This window comes from Choloepus didactylus, chromosome 2 (genome assembly GCF_015220235.1).
Source record: "Choloepus didactylus isolate mChoDid1 chromosome 2, mChoDid1.pri, whole genome shotgun sequence".
Lineage (NCBI taxonomy): Eukaryota > Metazoa > Chordata > Mammalia > Pilosa > Megalonychidae > Choloepus > Choloepus didactylus.
This window is the reverse complement of record NC_051308.1, coordinates 115913632-115939205: the sequence shown is the minus strand read 5'-3', so window position 1 is coordinate 115939205 and position 25574 is coordinate 115913632. Positions and strand designations below refer to the sequence as shown.

At 34.6% G+C, this 25574-nt stretch overlaps 1 protein-coding gene and 1 pseudogene across 1 annotated transcript; one reads left to right on the top strand and one right to left on the bottom strand.

Annotated features, from left to right (window-relative positions):
- Positions 1–187: 187 nt before the first annotated feature.
- Positions 188–25366, bottom strand: HORMAD1 (HORMA domain containing 1). The gene is given in 16 exon segments (XM_037814770.1): positions 188–667; positions 2488–2556; positions 4018–4101; positions 4794–4870; positions 5390–5456; positions 15251–15510; positions 16583–16734; positions 17247–17314; positions 18643–18669; positions 18951–18971; positions 22689–22725; positions 23139–23187; positions 23190–23201; positions 24500–24535; positions 24538–24643; positions 25334–25366. Coding segments are annotated over 16 exon segments (1179 nt in total). The 3' UTR covers positions 188–586.
- LOC119528144 lies at positions 20555–21033 on the top strand (annotated as a pseudogene).
- Positions 25367–25574: the final 208 nt, after the last annotated feature.

Sequence of the window (25574 nt, the reverse complement as noted above, 5' to 3'; positions counted from 1 at the left end):
TTTTATTTATGCTGTTAAAAATGTCAGATTTTAAAAATCAGTTATCTTTTTGTCCTTTAGAAAAAAATGTAAAAAAAAAGGCAAAGCACCAATTTTTTATTGTACATTATGAATTATCATGTTAATACACTATTTCAAAGTACTGAAGAACATTGTTTTAATAACAACACAATGACAAATACAGCCAGTTAAATGGTACAGTTTTAACATAAGAAAAAAAGTGAATCCCTACCAAATTTTAATACCATAATAAACATTATTTGTTTAAAAAATGGCTTAAAAGGAGCTCAGAAGGTAATACAGTATATGTTCAAATGAAGTGTCCACCAAAATGGAAGACAGATTAATACTAAGTAGATGAGGAACAGATTCAACTATAACACTGTTACTTTGGGTTTTATTAAAAAAATTCTCTTGGACTTATCTTGGTTAAGAACCACAAGAACTTCATTTTAGTGTATGAATTGCTGAAGATTATGTACAAATTTTTAGAGACAGGGAAAACACACCTTAAAACGGTAATATAGTGCCCTTTAATTTAAATGTTGAGAAGAACTTTGCAAATGTATAGAAGAGAAAATAATTTTTATATATGTTCCTTTGGTTCACTAAACTTTCTCCTTTTTGGCACTGACTCTTGACTAGAAGAATCAAACTGATGGAGGACCTGTTAAAAGAAAACAACTACTAAGAATACTTTCCAGTTAAAATGTCTTTAATTTTAGATATTTTTTCCTGTCTCTAAGGATTTTCTTTCTTTCAGAATTTCTTCTTCCTAGGACAGGAATTCTTAGGTTCTTTAATAAAATTAGGGTAAAATTTATTATTGACATATTTTCTGATGGCTGCTGAAAGTATATTCTTATAAAGTATAAGGTCATTATGGTTGTTGTAGTAGTTAGAAAGATATATTTAACATTGCGTCCTCAAAATTGTCAAATATTTTGGGGGGATAGAAGGGAAAAGATTGAAAAATGAACTACAAAGATAAAAACATTTTACCTTGGCACCATGTGAGATTTACCTTGGCACCATGTGAGATTAAATGGTGTGTGCTGTTCCCCTTGTTTTTGTTCCCCTGGTTGCTTAGCAACACCTCATAGATATTAGATACTCAATGCATGTTTTTGAATGAATGGGAGGATGAATTAGAGAATTCCTAACAAGATTCCCTGAGTTACTGAATTTTGATTTTACTGGAAAAAGTTAAATGCACTAGGAATTACAAATTGGATTATGATTTTGTAGAATAAATCAAGACTTTATACATTGGGAATAAGTAAAGAACCTAACATATTAATGGAATATCAGGATATTCCATTTTCTTTGTAAGTATGTAAATTGAAAATAGTAACAGCCAAATAATTTTGAGATTATCACTTTAACATTTGATTTTTTTTAATTTTCTTAAGATTTGAATTGTCTGATTTTAATCTACAAATAATACTAAAATTTCTAGCTGGAAAATGAATATCAATTATCTCAGAAATGACAAATACCTTATCTGATTTTTGGTAAAATAAGGTTCCAAGTATAAAACAACTGTCGTAGGATTTTCTAGGAAACGTTTTGTCCTGAGATCCTAAGAGGAAGAGCTATATTTTCTGGGAACACATGGATTTCATAACTGATTTCCATTTAGTTTTGGCCTTTAGAACGCTCAGATCAAGTTTGTGGCCCAGTTTTAGCTTTATATAAACAAAATGGCCTAAATGTTCTTGTACTGTCATTGTCACATTCTACTCATATTTTTCCTGACACTGATTTTTTTTTTTTTAATCATCATTTTATTGAGATATATTCACATACCACGCAGTCATATAAAACAAATTGTACTTTCGATTGTTTACAGTACCATTACATAGTTGTACATTCATCACCTAAATCAATCCCTGACACCTTCATTAGCACACACACAAAAATAACAAGAATAATAATTAGAGTGAAAAAGAGCAATTGAAGTAAAAAAGAACACTGGGTACCTTTGTCTGTTTGTTTGCTTCCCCTACTTTTCTACACATCCATCCATAAACTAGACAAAGTGGAGTTTGGTCCTTATGGCATTCCCACTCCCACTGTCACCCCTCATAAGCTACATTTTTATACAACTGTCTTCGAGATTCATGGGTTCTGGGTTGTAGTTTAATAGTTTCAGGTATCCACCACCAGCTACCCCAATTCTTTAGAACCTAAAAAAGGTTGTCCTGACACTGATTTTTATTTATTTTATAAATTCCTCTATTTCTAATCACCCATGGAATGAGAGGGTAAATATTTACATGAAAAAGTTAATAAGTGAACATAGTGCATCTTATTTACAAATCATCTCACTTTTTAGAACCAAATATATTTGAATAAGATGTGAATATCAGGACTCTGAGGTATGTCCAAGGACATTATCATATTTATTATTTTAATCTCAATCTGTAATGATGATATTCTGACACTTCCCATTTTTTTCAACCTATATATTATCATTAGACTTACTGTTTTCCCTGATTCGGGTTGACTTCTCTTTCGATTTTCTTTAGATTTTACTGGTTGAATTCCATTAGCCTCCACAAAGATAAAATAATTATTAATTGGTTATTTCTCTAAGAACAGCAACACTTGATTTTTTAACCTTATGCAACCATATACAGTTTTTTAAATGAATACTGGGTGATGACAAATTATTAGTTGTCATATTATTATTTTCTAAAAGTAAATATTTATTTTTTGACACTTGAAGTGCCCTTTTAAATGATTACTTCCTTAGTTTATATAGTATTACATATTTTCAGTTTCTTAACCATAATTCAGTCATGATTCTCAAAATCAGGAGCACTCTGGCTGAGAGTTCATATCCATTTATTAATAAAAATGAATTTATGTTTCCAAAGCATCTTAACATTACATTGCAAGGAAATCTTGTCTAATAATATATTTTCTTTAATGTCTGCCCCTCTTTCAGTATGTTAGTAAAGGATATTCAACCTATATAGAAGCTGCTTAGGGAGAATGGTTGTGCTGAAGTAGTAGAAACAGTAGAAGTAGAAGTAGTAATTCTTGATATCTCTTTATCTCTTGCTTTCATCAGTAAACTAGTTTGAATGCTGCCTTCTGTCAGCCTTAACCTCTTACGAGTATGTGGAAAAAAGGAGACACTTTAAAATGGCACTATAATCGGTGGTGTACTGGTAAATGTTTAGCAACCAGCACTCTGGGAGAAGAAAACAACTTGATCTGAAGCATTTCTGTGCTGTGAATATTCCCACCATGTCCAATTTCAAGCTACAACATAATGACAGAGAACGAGAACTTGGGAAGAAATGCTAACAATTGGCTCTTGCAAGCTGGTACAAGCCAACTCCAGCACACCACTGAAAGTGAGCTATTTGTTTACTAACTTAGGATATATATTTCACATAATTTTCAGAATGCTTTTTTTTCCACCCCTGAACCTCTGAAAGTAACATAAAGTTCTAAAATCAAATATGAATTTCTGTTTAGTACAATTCATAACAAAACCTAAAATAAAGCAGTGATTTTTTTGGTTTAAGAACATGAAATTCATTTTATGCAAGATATATACAACACAATACTTTTATGAAGTCTTATTAACAAGATAATCAATTTACAAGATAGAACATGGGAACATTTTGGCATTCTAGGAAATTTTCTTGGGAGTCTGGATGATAGTTGCACTTCTTCTGAAAGCCTTTCCTGGATTCCCCTCTCTAATGTACTTTCAGTAAAATTAACCATTTCTTCCTTTGTGCCTCCATGTAGCCTAGTTTGATTTCTATAATGGCCCTACATCATTGCTTGTTTACCTCCAGTTACTAAACTTTTAGTTAAGGTCAGGAACTACGTAGTATTCAGTTTATGTCCCCAGCACCTAGTAGAGTACCTGACACATAACAGGTGCTTAATAAATATTGGTTCAATAAATGAAGTTTAAAAAAGCAAAGTGAACTCATATATGGGGAAAAAATACAAACTTATAATGGAGAATGAACCTAATAAATTACTTACCATCTTATTCTGAAAGGTTTTTCCACTTCTTGTTTTGCTTTCAGACACATCAAGTTCAGATGTTTTACTAACTAACTGCTCAACCTAGAAAAGAAAATAATTACATAAAGCCATATAAATAATACAATAAAATCATGCCATAATACAACAAATGGGGTCTAAAAATTTAATCACATAAAAATGTAGGGTCTTGTTATTTTGAATGTATGAAAAACAGTAATTCTGAGTTGGTTCATATGGTCATGAAAAGCACAAAATAAAGATATTGAAACTGATGCTGTACCCAACTGACCAACCAGTGAACTGAATCCCAAATAATCACTAGGCACTACCCTTCCAGCAGATAAGAAAACCTCTTAGCCCACTACCAGTTGAGAAAGAGGCTGGGCAGAAGAAAGCAGACAAACCTCAACCCCATTATTTCCAAATTAATTTTATCTAAATTTGTTATTATAGGACTTTACTGTACATGGAAAGCTCCAAGGCAACAAAAATGGATTATATACAAAGCAGGATGGAATAATCACTAAGATTCTATCTAGCTCTGAAATTCTGAGATCCTATGAACAGTATTTAGGATTCAGTATTTAGTAATATATTCAAAACTTTCCAACATATAATTGCCAAATTTTGTTAGTAATAAGTGTTCTAAATACTCTGCTTTTTTCTGAATGACCTAGAATATAATAAGAAAGTCTGAGAAATAACTATATGAGCATATAAACAAAATGTTTTGTTAAAAACAAATCAAAAGTGAGAAGGAACTAAGTTTATACCTGAGAATGACGGATTGAAAGATCTGTACTTTCTTTAGACCTCATGATTTCATCTTCCTCACAAACTAAACTTGGTTCTGTTAAAAAAATTAAAATCATATAAAATAGAATTGGAAGTGAATTAATCTACATTTTCATTAACTCTTTTTTTAATGTTTAAATTTTCACTGTAGTTTATTAAAGTATAAATTACATGTAATAAAATGCACAGAACTCCCATGGATGGCTCCATGACTTTTTTTTTTTAAGTGCAATTTTATTGAGATATAGTCAACTACCATACAAGCATCCAAAGTGTACAATCAGTTGTCCACAGTATCATCACATAGTTGTGCATTCATCACCACAATCAATTTTTTGAGCATTTTCATTACTCCACAAAATAAGAATAAAAATAAAAGTAAAAAAGAACACCGAAAACATCTCATACTCCCTTTCCCCAATTATTGATTTACTTTTTGTCCCCCTTTTTTCTACTCATTTGTCCATCCACTGTATAAAGGGAGTGTGAGCCACAAGGTTTTCACAATCACACAGTCACACTGTATAAGCTATATAGTTATACGTTCATCTTTACATTTTTATTAACTTTTTACCTCCAAGTTCAGATGATCCAGGAGCTTTCTTTTGTTCTTCCATCTTAGTTTCAGCATCAAAATCATCCTACAAAATTACATGAAAAAAATGGACACATTTCAAAAAGAAATTAAAACAATTATTTAAAAGTATTTATGAACAAATTTGTTTTATGAGAAGAATAAATATAACAAAAGACCACAACTACCTTAAGCTTGCTAGAAATAAAAGGGATCCTATAATTGCTATAACATGGGAACTTGTTTAACCAAACCAAGTATAAAATACTTTTCCTTTACTTTGCAGGGTTGTTTTAAGGACAAATGAGAAAAATATACAACTTTCTCAAAAATGTACGATGATTTTATGAACTCATAGTTCTATTTTGAGGGCACTGAATTAAATATGTTCACCCAACAAGCTACCACTTTTATAGCTTCTGGAACTTCTATACAGATGTTAGCATAGACTCTGACTATACCCTAACCCTCTTCATGGAGTTAGTGAAGGATAAGCTTAGTTATGGTATGGTAGAAACAGCAACAGGTTTCATGTCTAAATTATAATTATTGTTTCCTTTGTCACATATGTCAAGAACTTTAAATATTTCAAAGAATGCTACATAAATCCCAGCTATATCTAAAAGTAAAGCAAGACTGGGATTTAGGATGTAGGAAAAAGCTTTCTTCTTTCACTGAATTGGTTGAAAAATGACTGAATCTTCTATTTGTATAGATGTGGCCACAGAGTGCCATTCCTAATTCAAAAGAGCTAGCCTCTGTACATAAGTACTATGGTAAAAATTTAGAATAAAATAAGACAAAACAATAGAGGTGAGATTAAAGAACATAATATTAAAATGGAAAGATTAAAGCAATGCTTTCACATTTATTGAGAGTGAGGCAACAAAATAAAGCTCTTTTATACTTCTACTCATCCATTTATTCAACCAATATTGAGAACCCACTGACTGCAAATCTAAGTGCCAGGCACAGGAAGGTTACAAAGATGAATAAGACACATTTCCTTTCTTCCAGGGAACTTCCAGGCTGCTTCAGGACAGTGACTTTCCAGGCTGTAGAGGTGTTCAATCATAGGCTACATAAACACTAAGTAGGGATGTTGTAGAAAGGAGTCCAGCATTGATTGGGGAATTGGATAGTTAAGTGGTTTTCAAATTATGCTCCAGAGTCCTAGGGGTTTCTTCAGATTCCACTATGAGGGTAGGTGAGATGGTGAGCAGCTGGCCTCCAGGACCATTATCTGTTTCAACCAGAATAGTTGTACTTCTAAGCTTCTGAGTATAATATTGCTTAGACTAAGGAAAAGAATTTCAAAAACACAGGCTATGCCTTCTTTAAGGTCTGTTCCAACCTTGAGCTTATGATTACAATACAGTTTTTAATACAAAATGTAATGAGAAGGGGAGGGGCAAGATGGTGGAGTGGTGAGGTGTACGTTTTAGTTACTCCTCCAGGGCAGTAGGTAGAAAGCCAGGAACTGCATGGACCAGACACCAGAGAGCAATTTGACTTTGCGCATACTTCATACAACACTTGCAAATGCAAGGAACAGCTGAGATCAGAGAAATCTGTAAGTTCTCGCGGCCAGGGGACCTGTGCCCCTCCCTGCCAGGCTCCGTCCTGTGGGAGGAGGGGCCATTGGTGCTGGGAATGAGGAGGGAGAACTGCATTTGAGGCTCTTATTGAAAACTCAGACTGCTGATCCAAACTCCAAACATAGATAGAGACCAGACACCAGAGAATATGGGAGCAGTCAGCCTGGCGGAGGGGAAATAGGGCTAGCAAAAATAGCAAAAAAACCCAAAAATAAAAACAGAGACTTTTTGGAGTTCTGGTGAACACAGAATGGAGAAGGGCAGGGTTCAAACAGAGTCAGGCTCATATGTAAATCCAGAGGGCGAGTTTCCTTGTCTGAAGAACTGGTTTCAGTTTCACTGCTTTCTTGATTGTTCCTTAATGGCCCTAATCTCCTTGTCTCTTAGCATTTCAATAGCCCATTAGATCTGCAAGGAGGGCCCCCCCTTTTTTTAAAAATCTTTTTCTCTTTTTCTAAAACAATAGATAAGCCCATTACAGAAAGCCTCAAAGACTTGCAATTTGGGCCCAGACAAGAGTAGAGCTAAGAGAGCTCTGAGACACAAGGCAATAAGTCCAGTGGCTGAGAAAATTTGCTAAACACCACAACTTCCCAAGAAAAGGGGGGCATCCCCTTACAGCCATCTTCCTGGTGGGCTGGGAACGCTCCTGCCTGGTGCCAGAGCCACAGCCCAGAGCTGCCTCAAACAACCCAGTGTGACAGGAAGTGTTTCCAACAACACACGCATACACCACAATACTGGGCATGGACAATAGCCTTTCCCACACCCTCAGCTAATAGTCCCAGAGCTGGGAAGGCAGAGCTGTGTGAAAAGGGGTAAATTAACATGCCCCATTCAGCCATCCTTTCAGCAGACTGGGAACGCCCCTACAGAGCCCCGCAGCCCAGAACCTCCCTTGGGGGAAGGCGCTCACCTGTGACATAGCACAGTCGTCCCTCAGCAGAGGACCTAGGAGTACATGGTTTGGAAGAGGGACCCACTCACAAATCCCCGGGACTATACGCCTATACCAAGGACTTGTGGGTCAGCGGCAGAGACAAACTGTGGAAAGACTGAACTGAAGGATTAGACTATTGCAACAGCTTTAAAGCTCCAGGAACATCTGGGAGATTTGATTATTAAAGCCGACCCCCTCCCTAACCGTTCAGACACACGCCCCATATGTAGGGCGGGCAACACCAACTACACACGCAAGCTTGATGCACCAATTGGACCCCACAAGACTCACACCCCCACTCACCACAAAGACAAAGTTAGGGATAACTGGCTTGAGGGGAATAGGTGGCTCACGGAGCCACCTGCTGGTTAGAGAAAGTGTACTCCACAAAACTGTAGATCTGACAAATTAGAGATAAAGGTTTGAATGGGTCTACATATCCTAAAAGAACCCTATCAAGTTAAGCAAATGCCAAGAGGTCAAAAACAACAGAAAAATTTAAAGCATATGAAAAAAAAACAGACAATATGGATAAACCAAGTCCAAACACCCAAATTAAAAGATCAGAGGAGACACAGTACTTGGAGCAATTAATCAAAGAACTAAAGACAAACAATGAGAGCATGGCACAGGATATAAAGGACATGAAGAAGACCCTAGAAGAGCATAAAGAAATTGCAAGAGTAAATAAAAAAATAGACAATCTTACGGAAGTAAAAGAAACTGCTGACCAAATTAAAAAGATTCTGGATACCCATAATACAAGACTAGAGGGAGCTGAACAGCAAATCAGTGACCTGGGGGACAATAAAACAGAAAATGAAAGAACAAAAGAAAGAATGGGGAAAAAAATAAAAAAAAATCAAAATGGACCTCAGGGATATGATAGATCAAATAAAACATCCAAATATAAGACTCACTGGTGTCGCAGAAGTGGAAGAGAAGGGTAAAGGTCTAGAAAGAGCATTCAAAGAAATTATTGGGGAAAACTTCCCAAATCTTCTAAACCGCATAAATACACAAATCATAAATGCCCAGTGAACTCCATATAGAATAAATCCAAATAAACCCACTCCAAGACATATTCCAATCACACTGTCAAATACTGAAGAGAAGGAACAAGTTCTGAAAGCAGCAAGAGAAAAGCAATTCACCACATACAAAGGAAACAGCATAAGACTAACTAGTGACTACTCAGCAGCCACCATGGAGGTGAGAAGGCAGTGGCATGAGATATTTAAAATTCTGAGAGAGAAAAAATTCCAACCAAGAATTCTTTATCCAGAAAAGCTCTTCTTCAAATTTGAGGGAGAGCTTAAATTTTTCACAGACAAACAAGTGCTGAGAGAATTTGCTAACAAGAAACCTGCCCTACTCAAGATACTAAAGGGAGCCCTACTGACAGAGAAACAAAGAAAGGAGAGAGAGATATGGAGAAAGGTTCAGTACTAAGGAGTTTCAGTATGGGTACATTAAAGGACATTAAGAGAGAGAGGGAAAAAATATATCTGACAAACATAAACAAAAGGATAAGATGGCTGATTCAAGAAATGCCTTCACAGTAATAAGGCAATGTAAATGGATTAAACTCCCTAATCAAAAGATACAGATTGGCAGAATGGATTAAAAAAAAATGAACCATCAATATGTTGCATACAAGAGACTCATCTTAGACACAGGAACACAAAGAAATTGAAAGTGAAAAGATGGAAAACAATATTTCATGCAAGCTACAGCCAAAAGAAAGTAGGAGTAGCAATATTAATCTCAGAAAAAATAGACTTTAAATGCAAGGATGTTATGAGAGACAAAGAAGGCCACCACATATTAACAAAAAGGGGAAATTCAACAAGAAGAAATAACAATCATAAATGTTTATGCACCCAATCAACGTGCCACAAAATACATGAGACAAACACCGGCAAAACTAAAGGAAGCAATGATGTTTCCACAATAATTGTGGGAGACTTCAACACATCACTCTCTCCTATATATAGATCAGCCAGACAGAAGACCAATAAGGAAACTGAAAACCTAAACAATCTGATAAATGAATTGGATTTAACAGACATATATAGAACATTACATCCCAAATCACCAGGATACACATTCTTCTCTAGCGCTCACAGAACTTTCTCCAGAATAGATCATATGCTGGGACATAAAATAGCGACAATAAATTTTAAAAAATTGAAATTATTCAAAGCACATTCTGACCACAATGGAATACAATTAGAAGTCAATAACCATCAGAGACTTAGAAAATTCACAAATACCTGGAGGTTAAACAACATGCTCCTAAACAATCAGTGGGTTAAAGAAGAAATAGCAAAAGAAATTGCTAAATATATAGAGATGAATGAAAATGAGAACACAACATACCAAAACCTATGGGATGCAGCAAAAGCAGTACTGAGGGGGAAATTTATAGCACTAAATGCATACATTAAAAAGGAAGAAAGAGCCAAAATCAAAGAACTAATGGATCAACTGAAGAAGCTAGAAAATGAACAGCAAACCAATCCTAAACCAAGTAGAAGAAAAGAAATAACAAGGATTAAAGCAGAAATAAATGACACAGAGAACAAAAAAACAATAGACAGAATAAATAACACCAAAAGTTGGTTCTTTGAGAAGATCAACAAGATTGACAAGCCCCTAGCTAGACTGACAAAATCAAAAAGAGAGATGACCCATATAAACAAAATAATGAATGAGAAAGGTGACATTACTGCAGATCCAGAAGAAATTAAAAAAATTATAAGAGGATACTATGAACAACTGTATGGCAACAAACTGGATAATGTAGAGGAAATGGACAATTTCCTGGAAACATATGAAAAATCTACACTGACCAGAGAAGAAATAAAAGACCTCAACCAACCAATCACAAGCAAAGAGATCCAATCATTCATCAAAAATCTTCCCACAAATAAATGCCCAGGGCCAGATGGCTTCACAGGGTAATTACACCAAACTTTCCAAAAAGAACTGATACCAATCTTCCTTAAACTCTTTCAAAACATCAAAGAAAATGGAACACTATCTAACTCATTTTATGAAGCTAACATCAATCTAATACCAAAACCAGGCAAAGATGCTACAAAAAAGGAAAACTACAGGCCTATCTCCCTAATGAATACAGATGCAAAAATTCTTAACAAAATACTTGCAAATCGAATCCAAAGACACATTAAAAAAATCATACGCCATGACCAAGTGGGGTTCCTTCCAGGCATGCAAGGATGGTTCAATATAAGAAAATCAATCAATGAATTACAACACATTAACAAATCAAAAGAGAAAAATCAAATGATCATTTCAATAGATCCTGAAAAAGCATTTGACAAAATCCAACATACCTTTTTGATAAAAACTCTTCAAAAGGTAGGAATTGAAGGAAACTTCCTCAAGATGATAAAGAGCATAAATGAAAAACCCACAGCCAGCATAGTATTCAATGGTGAGAGACTGAAAGCCTTCCCTCTAAGATCAGGAACAAGACAAGGATGCCTGCTGTCACCACTCTTATTCAACATTGTGCTGGAAGTGCTAGCCAGGGCAATCCGGCAAGACAAAGAAATAAAAGGCATCCAAATTGGAAACGAAGAAGTAAAACTGTCATTGTTTGCAGATGATATGATCTTATATCTGGAAAACCCTGAGAAATTGACGATACAGCTACTAGAGCTAATAAACAAATTTAGCAAAGTAGTGGGATACAAGATTAATGTACATAAGTCAGTAATATTTCTATATGCTAGAAATGAACAAATTGAAGAGACACTCAAGAAAAAGATACCGTTTTCAATAGCAACTAAAAAAATCAAGTACCTAGGAATAAACTTAACCAAAGATGTAAAAGATCTATACAAAGAAACTTACATAACTCTACTAAAAGAAATAGAAGGGGACCTTAAAAGATGGAAAAATATTCCATGTTCATGGACAGGAAGACTAAATGTCATCAAGACATCAATTCTACCCAAACTCATCTACAGATTCAATGCAATCCCAATCAAAATTCCAACAACCTACTTTACAGACTTGGAAAAGCTAGTTATCAAATTAATTTGGAACAGGAAGATGCCTTGAATTGCTAAAGACACTCTAAAAAGAAAAATGAAGTGGGAGGACTTACACTTCCTGATTTTGAAGCTTATTATAAAACCACAGTTGTCAAAAGAGCATGGTACCAGCACAAAAATAGACGCATTGATCAATGGAATTGAATTGAGAATTCGGAGATAGACCCTCAGATCTACAGCTGACTGATCTTTGATAAGGCCCCCAAAGCCACTGAACTGAGACATAACTGTCTTTTCAACAAATGGGGCTGGGAGAGTTGGATATCCATATCCAAAAGAAAGAAAGAGGACCCCTACCTCACAACCTACACAAAAATTAACTCAAAGTGGATCAAAGATCTCAATATAAAAGAAAGTACCACAAAACTCCTAGAAGATAATGTAGGGAAAGATCTTCAAGACCTTGTATTAGGCGGCCACTTCCTAAACTTTACACCCAAAGCACAAGCAACAAAAGAAAAAAATAGATAAATGGGAACTCCTCAAGCTTAGAAGTTTCTGTACCTCAAAGGAATTTGTCAAAAAGGTGAAGAGGCAGCCAACTCAATGGGAAAAAATTTTTGGAAACCATGTATCTGACAAAAGACTGATATCTTGCATATATAAAGAAATCCTACAACTCAATGACAATAGTACAGACAGCCCAATTATAAAATGGGCAAAAGATATGAAAAGACAGTTCTCTGAAAATGAATACAAATGGCCAAGAAACACATGAAAAAAATGTTCAGCTTCACTAGCTCTTAGATAGATGCAAATTAAGACCACAATGAGATACCATCTCACACCAATTAGAATGGCTGCCATTAAACAAACAGGAAAATACAAATGCTGGAGAGGATGTGGAGAAATTGTAACTCTTATTCAGCCACTCTGGAAGTCAGTATGGCAATTCCTTAGAAAACTAGATATAGAGTTACTCTTCAATCCAGCGACTGCAATTCTCGGTATATACCCAGAAGATCTGAAAGCAGTGACATGAACAGATATCTGCATGCCAATGTTCATGGCAGCATTATTCATAATTACCAAGAGATGGAAACAACCCAAATGTCCTTCAACAGATCAGTGGATAAACACAATGTGGTATATACACACAATGGAATACTATGCAGCTGTAAGAAGGAATGACTTCATGAAACATATGACAACATGGATGAACCTTGAAGACATAATGCTGAGCGAAATAAGCCAGGCACAAAAAGAGAAATATTATATGCCACCACTAATGTGAACATTGAAAAATGTAAAACAAATGGTTTATAATGTAGAACGTAGGGGAACTAGCGATAGAGAGCAATTAAGGAAGGGGGAATGACTACCCAATAAGAACAGATATGCTATCATGGGTAAATTTAATGTTCTGGGAATGCCCAGGAATGACTATGGTCTGTTAATTTCTGATGGGAATGGTAGGAACAAGTTCACAGAAACGTTGCTATATTAGGTTATTTTCTTGGGTTAGAGTAGGAACATGTTGGAAGCAAAGTAGTTGTCTTAGGTTAGTTGTCTTTTTCTTACTCCCTTGTTATGGTTTGTTTGAAATTTTTTTTTAAATTGTATGTTTTTTTAAAGTTTTTTTTGTACAGTTGATTTAAAAAAAAAGAGTTAATTAAAAAAAAAAACAATGAAAAAAATATGCAGAGCCCCTTTGAGGAGCTGGTGGAGAATGCAGGGGTGTTAGGCTTCCCCACCTCGATGGTTGCTGATGTGCTCACAGACATAGGGGACTAGTGGTTTGATGGGCTGAGCCCTCTACCACAGGACTTACCCTTGGGAAGACTATTGCTGCAAAGGAGAGGCTGAGGCTAGGCCTCCCTATAATTGTGCCTAAGAGCCTCCTCCCAAATGCCTCTTTGTTGCTCAGATGTGGCCCTCTCTCTCTAGCTAAGCCAACTTGGCAGGGGAAATCACTGCCCTCCCCCCTACATGGGATCTGACACCCAGGGGAGTGAATTCCCCTGGCAACGTGGAATATGACTCCCAGGGAGGAATCTAGACCTGGCATCGTGGGATGGAGAACATCTTCTTGACCCAAAGGGCGATGTGAAAGGAAATGAAATAAGCTTCAGTGGCAGAGAGATTCCAAAAGGAGCCTAGAGGTCACCCTGGTGGGCACTCTTACGCATAATACAGACAACCTTTTTAGGTTCTAATGAATTGGAATAGCTAACAGTAAATACCTGAAACTATCAAACTACAACTCAGAACACATGAATCTTGAAGACGATAATATAAAAATGTAGCTTATGAGGGGTGACAATGTGATTGGGAAAGCCATATGGACCACACTCCCCTTTGTCTAGATTATGGATGGATGAGTAGAAAAATGGGGGAAGGAAAAAAAAAAAAAGGCACCCAGTGTTTTTTTCACTTTAACTGTTCTTTTTCACTTTAATTTTTATTCTTATTATTTTTGTGTGTGAGGTAATGAAAATGTCAAAAATTAATTTTGGTGATGAATGCACTACTATATAACGGTACCGTAAACAATTGAATGTACACTTTGTTTTGTATGACTGCATGGTATGTGAATATATCTCAATAAAAATGAATTTTAAAAATGTGATGAGAGCTATTAAAGTCCTCAGAGTTGTTAAACATTTGTTAGTACTATATATATTTTTTTAACACATTTTTTATTGTGAACTTTAACATATGTAAATAACAGCAATAACTTTCAAAGTACGATTTAACAAGAAGATATTGAGCAAATTTCAAAGAATGTCATGGGTCACAGTTCCAGAACTTCAGCTATTTTCGTTATTGTAAAACATAACATACATACAGGAAGGTGTTAACTTTCGATGCACAGCTCAACAAGAAGTTATATAGGTAATTTCAAAAATTGTTATGGGTTACAGTTCCACAGTTTCAGTTCTTTCCTTATTATAAAATACAGCGTATATACAGAAGGGTAAAGACTTTCAAAGCACAACTCAGTGAGTAGCTATAGAGCAAATTTCAAAGGATATTATAGGTTACAGTTCTACCATGTCATTTACCTCCTTCTAGCTATTTCAACACCCCAGCATCTAAATATATATATATATATTTATATAAAGTTTCAGTATTCATACATCTTTGTTAAATATTATCTTGTTTGTTGCTACCCCTTCCTCTCACTTAATCTCTTTCTCCATCTTCAGGGGTTTCTAGGCAGTGAGCACCCTAACTTGTTCATATTGAAAGGGGGTGTCGAGTACTATATTTATAACTTTTTAAATATACTCACACTTATATAATGCTCTTGTTCATCTTCTAGATCATCTTTGTCCATTAGAATTTTTTGAAGTGGTGTTTTTATTTGTTTTGGTGATAGTATAGCTGAATCAATGTTTTCCATTCGTTCTTTCTCAGTGGTCACTTTTACTTTGAAGGTGTGAAAAGGTGTTGGGACTTCTCCGACATTTAAGTACATAGGTTCCCCTTCAAATATCACTCCTTCACAATCACCATCCTTAAAACCAGGAGGCTGGTAATCTGGGGGTGTAACTGCAGAAACCTTTATTATTATTATAATAAAAATGGATGCAGATTGAAGAAATTCCAAACAGTACAGAAGAGCATAAAATGAAAAGTAAAAAAAAAAATCACCCTCCTACTATTTCCAAGTTCCCATTTTATTCCCCAAAGGTAACCTTTGTTTCCTTCACTTGACTGGCTATGTGAACTTGAGCAAATTATTTATCATCTCTGATTTTCCCATCTGTCAAATGGGGAAAAATAATAATACCTACCTCATAGGGTCACTGTGGATAGTAGATTAATTAAAAGATGTAAAATGCTCAGAACAGACTGGCACATACTAAGTATTTAATAAATATTAGCTGTTGCTGTTGCTTTGTGTACTTCCACAAGATATGTACATAAAAGAATATTTCATATATATACACATCCTTAAAAATACAAATGGGATCACACTCTTCTAGCTTGTTTTTAACTTAATAATGTTTCTTGGATGACATAATTTATCTACACTTTTTTTTTAACAGCTTCTGTCCTTACTCAATCCCTCAATAAGGACATTTAGGTTGTTTCCAGTTTAATTCCTATTTTAACCAACGTCCCTATTAATATATAACTTTGCTTATGTGTGCAAGTATATCTCAAGATATTTTTTTAGCTATAGAATTACAGGATTATAGAGAAGGTGCATTTAAAATTTCGATACTGCCAAACTGTCCTCTAAAAATGTTACACATATATATTCCCCCAAGGGTGTATAAAAGTGCCTGCTTCCTCACACTCTTGCCAATAATGGGTTTATAAGTTATACCAATCTGATAAGTGAAAAATGGTATCTCATTGTAATGTTTAATTATGAGTGAGACTGTACCTCACATGGATATATTCATATCACAAAGTTTGTGTATATCTTAAAGTCTATTTTCTCAAATCTTTGTTTTTCAAATACTGATATTAAATGTAAATTTTATAATTCTAAAAGTAAAAAACAATTTAGGTGCTTAGAAACAATTATCAAAATTATAATGAAAACTGATTGCTTCAATAATAATAAAACCTGCAGGTATTAACTAAAACAAGATTATTATACAAATAGTACCTTCATCATAGTAAAAAAGTTTCATGGTTAAACAAACATCATTTGGTAAAGGTCCCAGATTTTGCATTAGAATATAAATCTTGCGAATGAGGAGAATACTTGCTTTCTTAGTGTCGGCAGATGACATGCTAGATTCATTGCTTTGGTTTTTACTGGAAGAGAATCACACATTAATTTCTTAATTAATTAATTCTTAACCATGGCTTCTGATATCATAACTTTATATTTTATTAGTTGAGATTCTTATTCTGATTATAGCATTGCTGTCGAGCTGAAAGTTACAATAAGAATGTGTTTCAATGTCACTATTAAAAGTTTTAAATATCACTATTAATATCATTATAAACTAACAACTCGATTTACTTAAATTAAATATGCATTTTATATAAGGTGTTTAAAGGAAACAAATGATGGATTCTAATTATATTTTTAATTACCCAAGCATACAATAGCTTTCTTACTCTTGGGGCTCTGTTTTCACAATTAAAATAGTATATAATTAGCCACAGCTTCCTGACTTGGAGCTACTCCAAGGATATATTAAACAGTCACACTTTGATGGTTAATTCGGGATGTCTGAGAAGTTTCAGAATTAACCCTGGAGTTTGGCTATATAATATTCATACAAGTAAATGTAATGCAAAAATTAACTATATAACAATACCTTATGAAGTCCATAACTGGTCCATTACTGGTGTACTTGAATTTAAATTGGTAACATTCTGAAATGGTCTTAAATAGAAAATACTACAGTTATGTATCTAATATACAGTGCTGGCTGCTAAATAGCTATATACTTTTGCAGGACTCTTAAAGTTTATTCAATAATTTTTCCTACTATGTTAATCCCTATTGGGTCACTGAGGTTTCCAAATTCTTATAGTCAGTTCCCACAGTCTGGATTTGGGGCTTCAGTCTTGAGAGGTACTTATTCCCTTACTCATTATAGAAACACGTTATGTATACCAGACAAAGAAACTCCTTAGCAGTCAGGTGAGGGTGGCAACATACTTCAGCAGAGTGGTCAGTGCTGGGCTTAAATCTTTGCTATATTCTAACCACAGGCAGGTCATTTAAGCCTTCTAAATCTCAGTTTTAGTAATAAGGGTTGAAAACAATACCTGTCTCATTGGTGGTTGTGAATATTTATCAAATGGGATAATTTATGCATAGTCCTTAATTAAGTTCCGGGCACATATACAATGAATATTATTATTATTATTAGTGCATCAATAAGATTGCTCTTTTACTGAAAGAAAAAATGCACAGCTATAAAACACCTACAAATAAATGAACACTTTCTGAACAATCAATTAATTTTCTGAACAATCAGTTAATTCATAGACTTTGCTCAAATGATCTTTGTCTCCATGGACATATTAAGCATTGATTACTAGCATGGGTATTAATGAAAAGTTAAATTCCCAGCCTTCCTGAAACCCTAACATTTTTATTGCTTTCTTTACATTTCAGTTCTCACATAAGAATGAGGATTAGCTCTCTCTCTTTTTTTAAATCAGTTTATCTCTGCTTCTCCATGATTGAATAAAACACTATACTGAAACAACTGTAGTGTAAGAACAGAGCCTAGTAGATAGTAAGCACTCAATGGACCTATACCCCATGTTTCTTATCTTCTGATTTTCCCTTATTCCTTCTTTTCCTTAATTATCAAATGCACAAGTGAATGTGACTGGATTGGGATGGATATTCAAAGTTTAAGGATGAGTTTCTTATTTTCCTCAAACTCAACCTGTTTCATAATTCTAGAGAAAGTAGTGTAAAGAACTAGAAGTCAGGAGATTTAGGTATTTCTAACAGTTTCTAGCTCTGTCGTCAATATCAGTCACATAATCTCTCTTGTCAACGAGTTTATTAACTGTTTAAAGATAACAATACAAGCCTTGACTTACCTCAGAAGAGTTTTTATGAGGTTCACACATGAAAATATGTGTGAAAGTGCAATGACTAAAGCACAATTAATTATAACTGTAAGGTATTATAATATTTTAAATATTATTTTTAGATAGTAAATTCTTTATTAATTCAAGCACACCTACCTGAGGGTCTTCTGGATTGGTGTATACCTATTTAAAAATAATTTACAGTTGAGTTATCTAAGGCTAAGTATTCAAGAAAAACTAAAATGGATGTTTAAAGTAAATTATCAAATTACTCAGCAAAACAAAACAAAAAATAAAACAACAATCTCCCTACAATATTAGTTTGTTGCTTTCCCCCCACTGAATAGATAGATCAGTTGTTTGAATAAATTGACTTAGTCAATTGATAGTTTTAGTACCATTTAATTAAACAAGGCTGACTTTGACAGTCTTTTAAGAATAACATACAAGTAAAAAATACTTACAGCTAGAACAACCATCCTTAGCTGAAATACAATAAAGAACAAAAATCTTACTTATATTTTATAAAAAATAATTTTCATGCTGGATCATAACAATTCTTTGTCTCATTTCAACATTTATTCCTAATAATAAATACTTATTGTAGATGATAGACTTCATGTCATGCATTTAAGGAAATACCTTAGATATGCTTCTCTAGTCCCCAAAATATCTATTCCTATTTGACTTACTGATGGTTGAAATTCATATCAGCACTTTATTTCACCGACTTTCACAAACAAGGGCATTACTACCAGTTAAAAGGAAAATATATATTGTAAGTAACATATTAAATATTTCCAATATAAATACTGGTTCTGAAAAGAGAAAAAGAGAGTTCAGGGCCATAAACACTTATGAAAGGGAAGAGGCTTTGGAGACCAGAACAGAAAATTACAGGAAATCATTCTCGATTCTGGCCTTTTTCTTATATTCCACAACCAATCCATCAACAAGTTCAATCAGTTCTACTGCCAAATATATCCTGAATTTCTTCATTTTTCTCCTCTGCTGCCATCAAGTCTAAGCCACCATTGTTTCCCACTGGGATTGTATTAATAGCCTAAGGGTATTACTTTCAATCTTCAACTTGTTCTTCCTCTACAGTACATTCTCTAAATAGCAGCCAGTGATTTTTTAAAATTTAAAATACAATTCAAAGATACTACATCCCTGATTAAAACTTTTAAAAGGCTTCTTCTCTCCATCTAAAAAAAGATCCAAACTTGTTACCTACATAGTCCTGAATGCTCTGGCTCTGCCTCTCTCTCCTGGTTCATCTCATGCCACTCTCTCCCACTGCTCTTTGCACTCCAGCCATAGTGGCCTTCTCCAAACTCCCCTCCATCTATATGCATTTGTTGTTCTCTTTGTCAGAATACTTTCACTCAAAATCAATGCCTGGCTGGTTTCTTCTCATTCAGGTCTCAGCCTAAACGTCACCTCCTGAGACAAGCTCCCCGTGACCACACCATCTAAAGTTAGTCCCACCTCTCCATTTACCATATGCTAATTCCAAAAATTTTAATGGCATTTAACAGTTGGTAATAATCTGATTTACCTATTTTATTGACTGTTTTCCCACTAAAGCTGAGACTCTCCTTGTCTCACTGATCACTGCTGGCTTACACACATCCTACCTAGAATATTCACTGAATGCCATAATGAGGGAGGTTGGGGACTATGGATAAAAATCTATCCTCTTCACAATTTTGCCTAGGGATAAACTTCTTAACATATGTTAATTTAAATATATGTAAAAGGTTTATAGTCTATAGTAAAACCTCATTAGTTGATATTTCACTAATTCAGAATTTGTAACAATTTACTAGACTATTTGGAAATTTACCTTTGAACCCTAATGAAAAAATAAGATATTAAATTATTCATCTAAGCATTTTATAAGCATTATAAAAGGTATATGAAACTAAGTGAATGAGCTATCTAACAATACTTTTTAATTCACGAATATTTTGTTACACAATATGTATTATTAATACAAATGAATCTTAACAATTAACCAAAAACTGTCTTGACAAAATTTGTTTATTAGTTCCATGAGCTTTAAATGAGTAGAATATTAGTTTTTAAAATATTCAAATGTTCATACTTTTCAGTAACTCAGACTGGTCTGTGCCCAGGTTAGTTTAAATTAATGTTTTACTATGTGGTAATTACTGTTAGATGTGTAGAATAAATTGTAAAAAAAGGATAGAGAGATATTGAGAGGGCCTTTGAGCGACAGCTATGTAAGATGGCAGCCACCATGAGCCTGGACAATTTACGAAAGTCAAATATACAGCCTTAAAATAGAACATGGGGCTAAATACCCAGAAGCACAATCCTTTGGAAGCTGTAACAAAAATTAATATCAATGGAGTCAATAGTTCTAATGGAGTGGTGGATCCAAGAGCCATATCAATGCTAGCAAAATGGCAGAATTCATATAGCATCAAAGTTGTCCTACAAGAGCTTCAGCACCTAATGATGTCTAAAGAAAATATGAAACTCCCTCAGCCACCTGAAGGACAGTGTCACAGCAATTAATAAAAGAGAAAAACCACAGGCCCTTCCCCCATCCCCATTTGATTTAAGCAGACTTCATTTTCCACAGTAGTAAATTTTCTAGATATGTCTTGTAGACCTCAAAGTATTAGAAAGGAAGCTCCCATTCAAAGGCATTTTATCTTAGGATACTGTAAATTACACTAATTTTTTGAACATTCAGAATATATAAGTTGAGCTATAACAAATCATACTGTCAAGTTTAACCACTGTCCATGTAGTTAAATATCTGGGATCAGGAAAGTATATTTAAATTGGTTCTTATCACAACCAGTGGGGCACATCTAACTGTACTGTGAAAAGACATATCACACAATCACCTTGCTGCTGATTACATGGCCTGGGGTCTCTGCCCTCTTCCCCCTATGTCTCCCTTACCTTCCTCCTTCCTTCTCTCCCTGCAACAGCCCTCCAGATTGGAGTGGCTTATTAGAATAGATGTGAAGGTAGCAGGTGTAGCCCGTGGGACTACTGCTGGGTGTGTGTGGGTGCTTTTTTTGTCTTAAATGGCTACCCCTTTCCAAGCCATTGTCCTTTCCCCACTCTCCACTACCACCCTTCCCAAAGAATAGATTTAATCCCCTCTGCTCCTCTCTGAAATCGGCCTTTGATGAGGAATTCTTTCAGAGCTCTCCCCATATCTCCCCTGCCCCTTTTATGAAGGGGTGCTGCTTTTTCCTTCCTCTTCCTGAAGTCCCTTTCTGCAACATCACCAACCAACACGTTCCATGATATTTCCTTGCTTTGGCCCGAAGCCATCAGGTAAGGTTGAAAAGAGTTTCTGACCTCCCTCATTTAGTTTGGAACCACATTTCTTTCCTCTCCACCATCCTGGGAAATGAAAATTGGGTCCTCAGCCTTGCCACCCTCTGCTGTCATCATCAGCTGATGCATTTTTTTTTTTAGCTCAGGTTCTGATATGGTGAAAAAGAACAGTCACTAGGGTTACTAGGACCTGCCAGCTCTCAAAGTCCTAAATGGTTAAACATGGAAAAGGGCCACATGAAAACACTTGTAAGCACACACAATCCCTCTGAATGGTTTTCTTTTCTTGTAATTGCTCTTGCTTTTAAAAATTGAAGCAGTTTTAAACCAACAGGGGTCTCATTTAGTCATCTTTGCGATCCATTTGCGTCTCATTTGGAATCTGGAACAAAATGAGACGCATCCAGTGCATACTTTGGTTTTGATGCTGCTGCCTTTCAGGATTGTCAGCAGGGACTAAGAAAGAACTCGGTGTGCAGGGCAGATTGCTGAAATTGGTGGGCTTGACTTCCTGACAAATTGCTACATTTTCCCACTTTTCTGTTCAGGACCACTAAATGCTAAAATGTGGATGCACACTGAAATAAAAACAATTCACTGTGTCCTAAAGGTGTGTGTGTGTGTGTGTGTGTGTGTGTGTAGGTGTTTAATTTAGTATTTGTGTAAAACCACCTTTTGAAGCAGCAAATATCAACTCTGAAAAGCTATCAATGTTTCCATTAATCTTTTTCTGGGAAAACCTTAGTTCTAAAAATTTAACATCCTGTAAATGTAACAGTATTCCATAAACAGCCTTTTATGGAAAGATCATTGCTTGATTTTAATATAATAAAAAAGTGCATTACTAAAAAAAAAGATATTGAGAGACTTACATATTTTTTCTGTAAAGCATCATAGCATCCTAGCATCCTAAAAAAAAAAAGATTCTTTTTTAACTGAATACATTTCCAGAAAACAGTGTTTTTCCCATTAACATCCATATAATCTCATTGCTAATAGTACAAAAATTCTTATTAAAGCTTCCTTATTAATTATTTTAAAAAACATATAAAAATGTTAACAGAGGATGGTGGAAGCAAAAATTAAATATCACACAGCTATTTGTGGGGAACAATAATAGGAAAATGCAGCCTGAAAATGCTATGTGCACAAAGGGCATGAAAAATGGGAAAATTTAATGTAAAAATTCAAAGACCTGCAAGTATGCGATCCAGTGTTAAAGAGGGAATCACTAAAATTGGGTAAACACTGAAAGGTATCCAAGGTACAAAAAAAGTGTGAATTAAAAAAATAATTTCTACCTTAAGGATTATTTTACTTACCATTTCACTAACTGTGTGGATCCTGGACAATTTTTATCTTCTCTCAGAATTTGACACAAAGATCTAAACACAGAATGATGTATATAAATATAGATATAAATGTCCCTTCTCCTTAAGGGGACAGTAAACAGATAAAAATTTTAAATGAAGATTATTTTCTTCAGCTGTGTATTATAGGTATAATATTAATGGCAATGAAACTTCCAGATAATTATTAACATAAAGGAAGAAAGGATATATGGAATAAATAATATTTATCTTTATTGTAAAATGGTATCATAATGGATTTGAGATGAATGTGTGTTGGGTAGGAAAAATTCTATTTTTAAAAGCCATAGAACACATGAAATTAGATTATTATGCTTCAGGACATTGTTAGCTAAAGTCTTAGAAACATTTGCAATGGAACTTTACCCCAGCAAAAATTCTTGTGAAGAGGCATAAGTTAACTGGCTTTCAAAAACAAAAGAGCCCTGCAAAGAAGCAAATACGTAACACAGTGGAAAGGACTGAGAAGATCTCTCCGCCTCAGGTTCCTTATCAGAAAAAAATAGGGACCAATAATATCACTTCACGGGTAGATATGAACTAACAAGATACCATGCATAAAGTGCTTAACATAGTGTCCAGCATACAGTTGGTGCACAATCAATGGAAGTTATTATTGCAGTATAAAAAGGTGAGATTATACTAGAGAAAGTGAGGAAAATTTTTATGAATACATGCTCTTAGAGCTATTGAACAGACTTTTAAAAAACCACTTAGATGTCCACACAAAAACTTGTACACACATGTGGCACTATTCATAATAGCCCCAAAGTGGAAGCAACCCAAATTTTCATCAACTGAATTGATAAATAAAATGGAGTATATTCATATAACAGAATATTATTCAGCAATACAAAGGAATGAAGTGCGGATACATGTTACAATGTGCATGAATCTTGTAATCATTATGCTAAGTGAAAGAAGCGAAGGACCACATATTGTGTGACCTCCGTTATATGAAATGTTCAGAATAGGCAATCAATAAAGACAGAAAGTAGATTAGGGATTGCCTAGGGCTGGGGGTTTGGGAGGGGGAAACGACGTGTGGCTTAGTGGGTATGGAGTTTCTTTCTGGGGTGATGAAAAGCATTCTAACATTGTGGTGGTGGTGCAGAACCTGCAAATATACTAAAAAAAAAACTGAACTGTACAGTTTAAATGGGTGAATTGTATGGTATTTGAATTATCTCAATAAAGCTGTTATTAAATAAGACATTTAGAAATCAAAAGCTCTAAATCAAAAAATTATAGTTTAGAGAAGGCACAAATAAAATAGCATTTCTAAGAAAGTTTTAAAATAAATATTATATTACCTTCTAGATATCTTGTTCCATAAGCACATTCTGGAATATTCCTCTCAAATACGTGATGCAGGATACTGAAACTGCTAGGAGCCTCTTCACTAACACTAAAGACTGCTGCTCCGTTGATATTTTATTGGGAAATACCAATGCACTCTAAAATTCAAAGGAAATTAAAACATTTTATTGAGTTACTAAAAAGCAAAGTTTCCCTGGAATTAAATTAAGTTCAATTTTGCATAAGCATGGTATTCTCCAAAAGAACCCCTCTTCATACTGGTTAGTAATCCCCAGAAAATCCAGGTGCCTTCTAAGATGTGAGGATGTTTATAGAGTAGCAGCCTAAAGATAACGTGCAAAAAGTACTTAAGAATCTTGCTAAGAATCTCCTTGCAAGTTAATTGTCTGTAAACATGTAATAGAAGGGTAGCTCATACTGATTTTCTCTTTTAAAGTGACTGTAAAGCACGATCCTATGCAGAGATGACAATTTTAACTTTGCCTCTGGGGTATGGACATTCATTTTCTAGGAGTGGGCTGCAATGAACGATAATTGCAATAAAGCATCAGAATAGCATTCATTAATACCTAATGTAAATTAAATCTGAAACCAGCAATTAACCAATGTATCAAACATCTATATAATCCTTCATTAATCAAATAGTTTAGCAAATACCTTTATTTTCCTCAGCACATGGAATTTCCTTGATATAATTAAACTCTCAGTTGACTAACTTTCAAATATAAAATTAAAAGTAGCTGAGACTTTAAGAAACAATAAAAAATCAATTAAAAAGAACAATAAAATCAGCTAAATTAAAATATATTAAAATACAAGAATCATACCATGGAAGTTCTCTGCAACTGTGCAGTGGCCATCTTCTTCTGTTAAAGTATTTTCTTTAATTTCACCTTGGCCCAAGTACAAGCTTTTATTAATTAAATTCTATTTTTAGCCCTAACATTCTAGTTTAATACAGGTAAAGTCAGAAAGTATATTATGTGAATGTCAGAGGATTTCTTTCTTACTGTGAATCATTAAAAGCAGAGGGTTCAGGTATGCTGTATGACTATTTTGAGTAATATC